Below are 12,678 nucleotides of genomic sequence, written 5' to 3'. Positions count from 1 at the left end.
TATGTGGGGGTGTTTTGGGTCGAGAAAACTAAATTCCCTACCAAAAATTATGTATTGCCTAGAGGGCGCCACATACGCCTTTCAGCACTCATTTATTACGTTCAATTTTTTTTATCCCTCACTCTGTATAATTTTGACATTAAAATTTTTATTCTCCTATTAGTTTTACTTAAAAAAGGTATACTTTTTCATCTCCCTAAACTCAACCGTTTTCGAGATAAACGCATTTTAAATCTGCGATACACCATCATTTTTAGCATAATATCATTGTAGTTACACCCGAAAAATAACTTAATACCATAATAATTGTGCCAGTTCTCAAATTTATGTCATTGCATCGCAAATTCCATTTGAAGATTTTTGCGATACATTTTTGGATAATTTTATGGTTTTAAGTTATTTTTCGGGTGTAACTACAATGATATTATGCTAAAAATGATGGTGTATCGCAGATTTAAAATGCGTTTATCTCGAAAACGGTTGAGTTTAGGGAAATGAAAGAAGTATACCTTTTTTAAGTAAAACTAATAGGAAAATAAAAATTTTAATGTCAAAATTATACAGTGAGGGATAAAAAAAATTGAACGTAATAAATGAGTGCTGAAAGGCGTATGTGGCGCCCTCTGGGCAATGCATAATTCTTGGTAGGGAATTTAGTTTTCTCGACCCAAAAAACCCCCACATACCAAATTTTATGTTGTTATCTCATACCTGTCAGGAAATATTCAATAATAAATAAAAAAAGTTTAACTTTGACACCCTGTATCTCGGTTATTATAAACTTTGTACTAAGGTAAGTTAGCTTAAATCGGCCTATTTTAACCTCAGGAACCTGACGTTAAGCTATGGCCCATTCTTTACCAAACACCCTGTATGTATAAAAATTACTTTTTTTTTTAATTGTACCAAAACGCCCCATTATTTTTGTCCGACAAGTGATCCAATATGCATTACACATGTAAAAAACAGTACAAAATAAAAATAACATCTGTGGTAATAAATAAAAATTTTTCAGGAAATTGACATTTTCGGCGCGTCCGACTGCGCATATGCCCCGTGAAAATTGTCCGACAAGGTTACCACATTATTGTAAAAAGGTTTTATGGTAGATTCCGTTAAAATTAGCCATGTGGTAATAAATTTATTATTTTCATAAATTTGACATCTTTAGCGTGTCCGACGCGTCATATGCCCCAATATTTTTGTCCGACAAAATTGTTTTCGCTGTTTATATGATAAAAACCATTGATTAAAATAAAATGACCAATGTGGTTATAAATTTTTTTCTTGCATAACATTGACAACTTCGTGACCTCTTGACAGACAAATGCCCCACTGCCATGATGCGCTAAGCTCCAAATGTGTCCGACTCCACCCAAATAACAAGTACAAAAAGTTTCAACGGTGTGGTCATAAATTATAATTTTATATGGGGGCCTAAGAACTATAAAGTGTCGTCCTTCCTCCCATCAAAGTATAGGCCTTCAATCGGAATATTCTCTGTTTTGCTGCTCAGTTCAGACCTAACGTTGCGTTTTTCCCTTCTGATTTTGTTTTTATCTATAACTTGTGGCAATAAAATGGAAAGGAGAAGAAGTTATCGACACATATGGGATTAACGAAGGCTCCGTTGCTCAGAATCGGTTAGAGATGTGGTTCTTTATATTTTCGTATTAGCTGGGAAATAGATGAATAATAGACAAAAAAAAAATAAAAAAGGGAAAGTAGCTACTAGAGATAAACTAGGACACAATGCATACATATGCATCTATACAGAGCGTAACTCGTATACTGATTGCCTGGAGGCTCTGGACTTCATCATGCATAAGGTTAATAATTGGGTAACAAATCATGCGCTGACCATTTCCCCTGACAAATCAGCCATAATGATATTCACTAGAGATAGGATTCGTACGCCTGACAAAATAAAACTGTCTGGATATGATATACCTATTGTCAAAGAATACAAATATCTTGGCATTCTTCTTGATCCGAAACTTTTATGGTCAAAACATGTTAAATATATAAAAAGCAGAAGTGAAAAAGGTATTAATATCCTTAAATGTGCCACTAATCGTAGATGGGGTGCTGACCCTAAAGTTGCACTAATGTTTTACAGAGCCTACGTGCGATCTATTGTAGACTATGGTTGCATTCTGTATGGTGCTGCCAGTAAAACACATTTATTGACTGTAGACCGCATTCAGTTCAAATGTCTAAGAATATGCTTGGGCACTATGAAGTCTACTCCTAGCCCTGTTCTACTTGCTGAAAGTAACGAAATGCCTCTTCAAAATCGTCGACAAATGATGGCAATTAAACATATTTTGAAGTTAAGTGTAACCAATACTCACGACGAACCTGTATATACAACGTAAAAAGACGATTCATCAGTTTTATCATATAGCTTCAGAACAACATTATCTACTTAAGTAAAAGTGTGTAATCATTCTTCGTTGCTGACGAATTTATCGTTTTCGACGGGGAATGAATTTTTTGTTAGTATGAAATAAATGCTTGTTCGAATAGGATCTTGCTTTTAATTTTTCGTTTACAGTTCAGGGCCCGGATTCCGTGCACTGTAGATATCTACATGTAGCTGTCTACATGTAGATATCTATTCACGTGACTTTTGTTGGCATTTTGTGTGATTCTGTGCACGTATCGACAACGTTTCGGGAAGTTTCGGAATGGTTTCGGCAAACGAAAAACATTTAGGGAAATTTGGTGACATTTAGTATTTTTCTTCATCATCCATCATATTTCTTATATAAACTGCTGTCACTAGTCACTGTCAGTGTGTATTATCAACGGCGGTATTATCGTATTCGTATTATTATTGTATATTTTATTATCATATATTTACGATAATAAAAATGTTGCCCGTAAATGCAGTTAATATACTGGTTGCGGAAGATGAGGAAAGATTGGAGGATATTCGTGCAGAAAACTTAGAACGAAGGGTTATGAGAGAAGGTAGTGATCCATTTGCAATACAAAATACAAGATTTATCCAACTGTTTAGGCTAAATAAAGATATGGCTCAGTATGTACTAAACAGGATTCTTCCAGTCTTAAATCAAGGCAACAATCCCGTGGCCATACCCAGTATTCTGAAGTTTTTTGGAACACTTAGTTTTTATGCTTCAGGTTCTCACCAACGTGTTATAGGCCAAAGTTTTAATCTGTCCATGTCACAACCAAGTCTTTCGAGAGCCATCCAAGACGTTACAATTGCCATCATAAATACATTGTCAGATGAATGGGTACGTTTTCCTAGAAGTGCAGAGGAAAAAGATCAAATAAAAGCTAGGTTTATGGAAGCAAGACACTTCCCTGGAGTAATTGGTGCTGTAGACTGTACTCATCTTGAAATAGTTTGCCCAATAGAAGATGAGCATATATATTTCAACAGAAAGGGATACCATTCCAAAAATTGTCAGATTGTATGTTATTTATCTAAGATTTTACAGTACAATGTATAAAAAATATTTTTTTAGATTTGTGACCATGACCTAAAAATATTGAATATAAATGCTGGACATGGTGGAGCCTCTCATGACTCCTACATTTGGAGAAACTCGGCAGTAAGAATTGAATTGGAAGCATGCTACCAAAGAGGTAAATTACAATTAAAAATTTATGATCATATTAAATGCACCTAAAAACAACAATTCTGGACACTACAATCTAAACTATCGATTGTAGAGTCTTATTTAAATTAGTTAATAGAGAACACAATATTTACTGGTAAATTCTGTCCTCTATGCGTAAAGCGAATTAAGTCCAAAGATGGTCGAAATTAGCCAATGCACTATCTGTATGTTAGAATTTGATATCTACATGTGTGTATAATTTGTCCAGTCCAATTCCATTTCTAAACTGAGATATTCATTTTTCACAAATGAAAAAGAATCTGTGTAAAGCTTGTCAAGTCCTGAGATTAGATGCATGATTATTTAAGAAATAGGAAGACTCCGTGTGTTAAGTCCCACAATTTTGGGACTTAACACACTGTACACTAATGAGTTGTTAACCCGGCATTGGTCGCTAGGTACGTTGTTACGTGAGTGGTCGCGCGTGAGATTTTCTCTCACATATCCAATGTTTGCCTTTCTTTACAATTTTTTTTTCGAAAAAGATGAGGTTTCATCAAAGATAAAGCCATTTGCTTTAAAAAGACACGACATTTTTCTCTGTTTTATTATTATTATCTTTATATAAAATGTGACTATTGATGCTGCCAATATTTAACATTAAAAATATATGGTAAGTGACCATCTACAACTAACCTGTGAAACAGAATATAGGATTTTCATATTATCCACCTTTTATTACATCATGAAAGGATATTATTTTAGGTTTTAAGGGGGAAAATAAAATTAATTTTTATACACAGTTGGTGACGCCGGTGGTCGCTTGATGAGAGAATCTCTCACATGTAGCGCATTGACTCAACAATCTGGTGATACTAACTAAACTGAGTCACTATCTGAGTGGACGAGTCTATTAGATTGGATGTCGAGGGAGGATAGTTAGGAGACTAGAAGGAACTACAGCGTGTATAATTGCCCAGAAAAAAAGTTGTGTGCCATTTTCTGAAACCCCGAGAGAAAATCTCATATAGCGACCACTGGCAGGTTAAGTTGACTCTCTGTGAACCATGCGACGTAAACTTTAAACGCGTTTATCTCAAAACGGGGTTTTAATCAACATTCTAAACTACAGATATTATTTTTATTGTAGGTGACCGAAATTCTTGGCTTGTAGGAGATTCGGGTTATCCTCAAGAGCCGTGGCTAATGACGCCTATACTGAATCCGTTACCAGATTCTCCTGAGAGCAGATATACTGATTGTCACATACAAACTAGAAATAGTATTGAAAGGTGTATAGGAGTTTTTAAGGGAAGGTTTCAGTGCCTTTCAAAAATATTAAAATATACACCAGAAAAGGTAGGGCATATAGCTAATGCATGTGCTATCTTACATAACATAAGTACAGCTGCTAGACTGAATGCAGAATTTGATGTAGGACCACCACCACCACCACCATCACAAAATTATGATCGTGACAATCAGTATAATGCTGGAAACCTACAGAGAGATGGGAACATAGCCCGCAGAAATCTAGTTCAAAGATATTTTAATAATATCTAATTTTTTTACTTAATTGCAAATTTACAATCTGCTCCACACTAACATTTAGAGTGATAAGTAAATAGTTTATATTTTGTAGTATGTATGTGACAGGTACGATTCAGCAATGACTCTCTGTACAGTTACTCAAGTAGGTCTTCTGGTCAGATTCGTTTCCATCTCCTATCTTCTAAGGGCTGGTCGAATAGGTTTCTTATGAACAGATTGTCATGATCTGATGTTTGTTCTTTGTATTTATTCAGTCTAGAGTCTAGACAGTATTTCATCTTTTATTAATGGGATTTTTACATTGCTATAAGGTTAGGTGTTCCAGATATCATACGAAGTGTCTTGGAGTGAAATGACTAATATTTTGGTATTTGATAGCTTGGTACACCCCAGAGCTCAATCCCATAGGACTTTCTATTGAGTAGCCAGTACATATTTTTAGATTAAGTTGGTTTTTTTGCTTTTCTGTGTGTTTTTCATGTCAGTTTCTCGTCCAAGTGAAGTCAAAGATATTTTACCACAGTTTTTACGGGGATAGGGTTGTTATTTATGGTAACTTGAGGTGATCTTCTTCTTCTTGTAAAGGTTATTTGGGCGGATTTATCAGTATTAACACTTTTCATTTATGTAGCCCGCTAAAAACGATATCCAGGTGATATTGCAGTTTCTCAGATGCTCTCGTCAGGTCCACACCTGAGGTTATTATTGCAGTATCATCTGCACATCTAGCTGTTATAATAGTATCGCTTTGTGGGAGGTCTGCAGTAAAATGAGATAAAGGAAAGAAATAGGTTCTATGATAAAATGAACACTTTGTATGGTTCTATGTTTTTGATGAAGAACAACATGGTATTTTTATTTTTGGAATATCGCTGGGGCAATTTTTCACTATCTTAACCAGCCAAAATCTATAGTTATTTAGTGTTATACTTTTATAGTGTAATAAAAGTTCACTGAACAAACAAATCTGGCTCCCAATTTTTTTTTCAATTGTAATGTTCATATTTCTGTACCGTGGAGGTAAACAGCTGTAACTCTACTTTTTGCTGAAATGGAGTTAATACCATGCTCTTGTTGTCAGATTTTCATAGCATATTGTGGCAAAAAATCGTACATCCAGCGTTATTAGTTGCCTAGATAAGGCGTTTAGAAACAATAGCAACTCCATTAGTCAGTTGAGGTAAACAGTAGTATATCCATAGCAACTCCATAAATATGTGCGTATATAGATAATAGTATACTTTCGTATGCAGTAGTGGTAAACAATTGTAGCTTCATTTTTATATTAAATGGTATTTTGAGGGTGTTAAAATGGGATAATGAAAAACAAGAGTTCTTTTTTGTTCCAAACATTGTGATTTGGTTTTTGCATTTTTAAATACGGAATATACTATTTTTTAATCACTTACGATTTTTATTTTGCATATTACCTGTTTAAAGACATAGAGGTAAAAAGTCGTAAAGGAGGCAAAAGTCCCATTATTATACATCAGGTAAATATTCAAATGGGAAATAAGCCACAATTTTACCAAAAAATGATTTTATTAACGTTTCGACGCTTAAGTCGGGTGTCGTTGTCAAAATACAAAATAATACTAAATGCCACAAGAAAATAGCTTCAGAACAACATCAGGTAAATAATTTCTTAACAATACTAATACCCAGTAATAGATTTGCATTTACATATTATAATACACCAATAATGTTGCATTCGACGTAATGGAATTTTTTTTTTATAGTTTATTGACTAGTCTGTATGTTTTGCGCTTTCTTGCAAATGTATACATTGTGGGATATACGACTGTTTACCTCCACGGTACAGATTTGGTTCTTTGGCCAATAAGTTTACAAACTGGTTTATAAGATTGTTTCGTGTAATACAATTATGGTTTATCATGTGTTTTATGAATTTATGCCTATTTTAAAAAATAAAAAGTAAGCATTCATATAATGTAGGCTCCAGTCATTGTTAGTAGATTGAGTTTTTTGAAATTATCTACATATTTCTTGTAGTACTTCTGTGGGGGGAGAAGGGTTTTATAGGAGTCGATAGGAGTTTTAGGAAGTCTTCGACGTCATGATTATTATTGTTTTATATACCTTTTATAAATGATTTTACTATTTTTTTTTATTGTTTTGCTGGACAATGGTACTGAAACCATCTGTTAGGTATTCTGCAAAAACTTCAGATTTTTCAGGGTTAGATTGAGTCCATGTTCTATCAGTTTTTCTTATGGAAGGGATGCTTACGATTGGTGGTTTAAATTTTTTTGTTGCTTTCCATAATGAGTGATCGTCTGGGGATAACTGTGTACTGTATGAGTGGAAGCTCTCATTTTTTACCTGTTTGTAGCTCTATCGTAAGTCTGTAAGTTAACTTATGTATGTTTCGTTTGTCTATCGGATTTCTGGTTCTTTGCCAGGTTTGTCTAGCTCTTCTTTTTTCATTATTTACCTAATGTGAAGTGGTATGTTTATTTTGTTTTGTTCCCTTTTATGACTCTTGTGAGTAGCTGTACATGAGACATACTGGATATTATGTGTTAGGTATTGTACGGCTTCTGCTATTTATTTCTCATTTTTTATACAGTGATTGAGACTGATTATTCCATATAGAATATCTTGGAACAATTGCCAGTCCGTTCCTCTAGTAAAGTCTAGTCAGCGGTTCTCAACCTTTTTGAGTGATGTACCACCTAGTTATTTTTATTATTTTTAGTACCACCTATATTTTTAAATTGTATTATCAATACTTACTAAGTACTACTATTTTAATTTTTTCTGTGTTTTGTGTACCACCGCCAATAATGATATGCACCACCAGTGGTACATGTACCACAGATTGAGAACCTCTGTCTAGTACATAGTTTAAGTGTTTCTTTTTCCCATATTTCTTGAGTAGCATGTTACCAATTCAATTCTTACTGCAGAATTTCTCCAAATGTAGGAATCATGCGAGGCTCCACCATGTCCAGGATTTATATTTAATATTTTTCGGTCGTGGTCCCAAATATAAAAAAAAATAATTTTTATACATTGCACTGTAAAATGTTGGATACAAACATACAATCTGACAATTTTTGGAATGGAAAGTTGTCCCTTTCTATTGAAATATATATGCTCATCTTCTATTGGGCAAACTATTTCAAGATGAGTACAGTCTACAGCACCAATTACTCCAGGGAAGTGTCTTGTTTCCATAAAGCTTTTAATTGATTTTTTTCCTCTGCACTTCTAGGAAAACGTACCCATTCATCTGATAATGTATTTATAATAGCAATTGTAACGTCTTGGATGGCTCTCGAAAGACTTGGTTGTGACATGGACAGATTAAAACTTTGACCTATAACTACGGTGACCATATGTACTTATTTAAGTAAGACAGTACTTATTTTTAAATATTGTCCTAATGTACTTTAAAACCTTTCTAAGGACACGCGAATGTACTTATTTTTTCTAAAAAATGAATATTTTTATCGTTTACTACTTTTAAACAAATTTCTTTGTATACTGTTCCAGGTAATTGCAGCTTTTGGGTCTTGATGGTTTCCAATATTTCCATTCTTTTGTTGACTCTTCTCCTGACTTCAGGTACCTTCACCCACAGTTCAAATGCTTCCAACTTTTTAGTAGTCGACGCGTTAATTGACCATGCTTCTATCCCGTAAAGTAGAGTCGAGAAAATATAACACCTTGCCAGCCTAACTCTCAAGTCTTAATTATTTCAGTTCTCTTGCATAAACTACCTTTCTCATTTTATTGAAGTTGGTTCTTGCCTTCTCTATTCGAACTTTGATTTCTTTGGAGTAATCGTTTGTGTGATTAATTATTGTGCTAAGATAGTTGTAGTTTTCAACTTGTTCTAAAGTTTTACCTTTAATTGTCAGGCTTTTATCATTATTTTGGGTTTTTGATAGCCTCATAAAATTAGTTTTCTTGATGTTTACTGATAATCCATATTGTTCTCCATACTCAACTATCTTGTTCATTAGCTTGTGGAGGTCTTGGAGGTTGTCCGCTATTATGATAGTGTCGTCCGCATATCTAATGTTGTTAATTGGCGTTCCATTTAGGTACCTTTATTCCTGCTGTTTCTCCCTCAAGAACTTTTTTCATAATTTCTTCAGAGTATTCTCTTCACTTCTCTTTTAATTTCGAACTTTCTGATGTGTGTTCGTTAATGCGTATGTGTGCCTGCTGTTTATAATATAGATTTGTTATAATTCAAAGGTCATGGTATTGTAATTGTTTTGCTTTGAGGACGTCCATTAGCTCTTTGTGGCGGACTTTATCGAAAGCCTTGTTGTAATCTATGAAACGGACGTACATATCGTGGTTCACATCCAAGCATCTCTGGATTAGTAGTGTAAATTCAAAGTTGGTTTCTTCGATATCCATATCAAGTGTTTTGGTAAATGCGTTTATGAATGATCTTTAAAAACATTTTAAGTGTGTGAAACATCAGGATTATGGTGCGGCGGTCGCACACAAAACTTCACTGCGCAAGTGAAACATTCTTACACAAAATGTGTAACCTACCTAGAAAACTGGAGTACAAATTTTCATGAATTTAAACTATTCAAAAGCATAGATCTAAAGCGGGCTCCACATTCTCGGCGAAGTTACTTCGCCAAAGTTGACCGAAGTTCGAAGTACCCTCTCTACACACTCGTTCTACTTCGCGAGGAAGTGCGATATCGACAAAGAGCGGTGCGATACCGACAAAAATCCCTTTGACCAGACCAACAGAGAATGGAAGTAGAACGAAGTGAGGCAAAGTTACACAAGGTGGCCGTCTACACTCTCGTACTTGTTGAACCTCGCTCGACTTCGGCGAGAGTGTGGAGCTCGCATAAGAAGTGAAATAACATGAAACGATGTTTGTTATTCTCTCGAAGCTTTTAAATTGTATATCAAGGCAACCATGTTAAACGAAGATCAACTCTTTGACGAACTGGGAATTTTGAAAGACGTGGCTACAAGTGAAAAAATTGCTGAGTGGAACAGAGAAGAAAAAAATAGTCAGGATCGATGGCTTAAAGTTTTTAAGTGTGTAGATCAATTCAAACTGAAAAACTTACAAATATTATGCGAATTTATTTTTTGTCTTCCGGGTACTAGTGCGGCTATCGAACATTTATTTTCTGTAATAAATAATTATTATTGGACGTCGCAAAAGTCACAAATGTCCATATCCACTCTCAAGGCAGCGATGCTGGTGTACGCAAATTTTGATGAGACTTGTATGAAATGTTTCATTTACTTCAGTCGAAGCCGGACCTTCTTAAATTAATTTTAAGTTCATAAAAATATGAATGATGCAAAAAACCGGAAGAAGATGAGGCTATTCCAGGTCCCTCATCTAAAAACTCTTAATTACAGGCTTGTAACTTTTTCAAAGTTAATGTAATGTGTTATGTTTACTTTAATTGACATATTTTTTTATGTCTAGCTACATAGTTTATTTATTTTTAATGCCAAAAAGTTATATTTGTCCAATGACAAGATACATTTTGCGTTTTTAATACATTTTTTTTGTACTTATTTTTCTTTAAAAATATATGGTCACCGTACCTATAACACATTGCTGAGAACCTGAAGCATAAAAACTAAGTGCCCCAAAAAACTTCAGAATACTGGGTATGGCCACGGGATTGTTGCCTTGATTTAAGACTAGAAGAATCTTGTTTAGTACATACTGAGCCATATCTTTATTTAGCCTAAACAGTTGGATAAATCTTGTATTTTGTATTGCACATGGATCACTACCTTCTCTCATAACCCTTCGTTCTAAGTTTTCTGCACGAATATCCTCCAATCTTTCCTCATCTTCCGCAACCAGTATATTAACTGCATTTACGGGCAACATTTTTATTATCGTAAATATATGATAGTAAAATGTGCAATAATAATACCGTTGATAATACACACTGACAGTGACAGCAGTTTAAATAAGAATATGCAAATATGAAGAAAAAATACTAAATGTCACCTTCTTCTTTTTTAAGTTCCATCTTCTATCGAAGGTTGGAAATCATCATGGCCATGCGGACCCTGCTGATTTCCATAAATGTTTTTCGTTTGACTAGTATATTGCTGAGACATAGTTGATACGTGCATAGAATGCCATCAAAAGCTACTATCGCTTTTGAGAATAAAAAGGTACATATAGCTATTGGATATTTTGATTTCCAATTGTTAGTTTCTTCATTGGAACTCCATTTTCCAGAATCGTTGGATTCATGGTGGTCATGTTGCATGAGTTGGCTTGAACTAAGATTTTGGTCTGTATGTATACAATGAGAGCACTGGTGTATGGTTGGTAATAGCCTTGTTGCATTAGTGGTATACTGAATTCGCTCTACCGAGATTCACTTGGACACATTCGGAATAGGAAACATACATCACAAAAATTACTACCTCACACTATTAACTGCTCAAATCAACTTAATCTTTCATTAAAAAAATAATTATTAGAAATAGTGGTAGTGTATACTAATCTCATAAAATTTTGTGGAGTTTATTTCTACAAAATATTTTTATTTTGTATAATAAATAATTTTCTCATTTTTTATCGATACATTATAATGGTGTAAATAAATAATTATTGATTGGCGTAAGGTTTATGTTATTTATTATTAATAATATTGGCTAAGAGCAATTACGTGTGGTTGTGTAATAAATTACTAACATCACTAGACAGTTGAGTCTCAGAAAAGCGAATTGACTATAGATGCATATTCGAATTTTATTGACTCATTTGATCTTGATAAATCTGTGACGTCTGTACTGAGTTTGTAGGTTGCATTATGAGCAAGAGTTTTGAGTTCCTATTTTGTCTGGACCATTTTTGGTTGGAAACATTGTACTCATTTAATTTATTTGCATCCAAATTTTAGATTTAAATTTACTCTGTAAATGTAGTCCAAATAAAAGTTCACACCAATAATTATAATAAGTAAAATAAGTATATTTTTTTAAGCAATAAAAATTTATTATTGTATATTCTTTAATCTGAATTACACCTCCTCTACCCAGGTAAGACACTTGTTTGACACAAAATTGACAAGAAGTATCATCAGACATAAAAAAATCGTCAATATGTTATTAATATTTATGATTTTCATAAAATTTAAGTAGATAACGAAATATGTACTTCTAAATTAGTGGATATTTCAAGTTTTTCCATTCATAGAACTATAGGCTCATGGTGTCAACATCATCATCATCATTCTCTCTGCCTTATCCCTATGCGGGGTCGGCTTCCCTAATTGCATTTCTATCACACAATTCTATCTTAGGTCATATCAATGTTAATCCCCTTTACCAACATGTCGTGCCTTATCGTCTCCCCCCAGGTCTTCCTCTCCTACTCCTACCAGGAATCTGCACTTCAGCTATTCTTCGTATTGGGTGATTAACGTCTCGACGTTGAACATGACCAAACCATCTTAACCTATGCTCTCTCATTTTGGCATCAATTGGTGCCACACCTAGACTTCCCTTAATATATTCATTTCTAATTTTATCC

At 34.1% G+C, this 12,678-nt stretch overlaps 1 protein-coding gene across 1 annotated transcript; it reads left to right on the top strand.

The window, feature by feature from the left end:
• Positions 1–2,890: 2,890 nt before the first annotated feature.
• Positions 2,891–8,489, top strand: LOC126891518 (putative nuclease HARBI1). Its single transcript, XM_050660695.1, has 3 exons — positions 2,891–3,446; positions 3,501–3,621; positions 8,386–8,489. The coding sequence occupies exons 1-3, from the start codon at positions 2,967–2,969 to the stop codon at positions 8,487–8,489; spliced, it is 705 nt and encodes a 234-aa protein (XP_050516652.1). The 5' UTR covers positions 2,891–2,966.
• Positions 8,490–12,678: the final 4,189 nt, after the last annotated feature.

This window comes from Diabrotica virgifera, chromosome 9 (genome assembly GCF_917563875.1).
Source record: "Diabrotica virgifera virgifera chromosome 9, PGI_DIABVI_V3a".
NCBI lineage: Eukaryota > Metazoa > Arthropoda > Insecta > Coleoptera > Chrysomelidae > Diabrotica > Diabrotica virgifera.
This window is presented reverse-complemented; position numbering and strand designations above follow the sequence as displayed.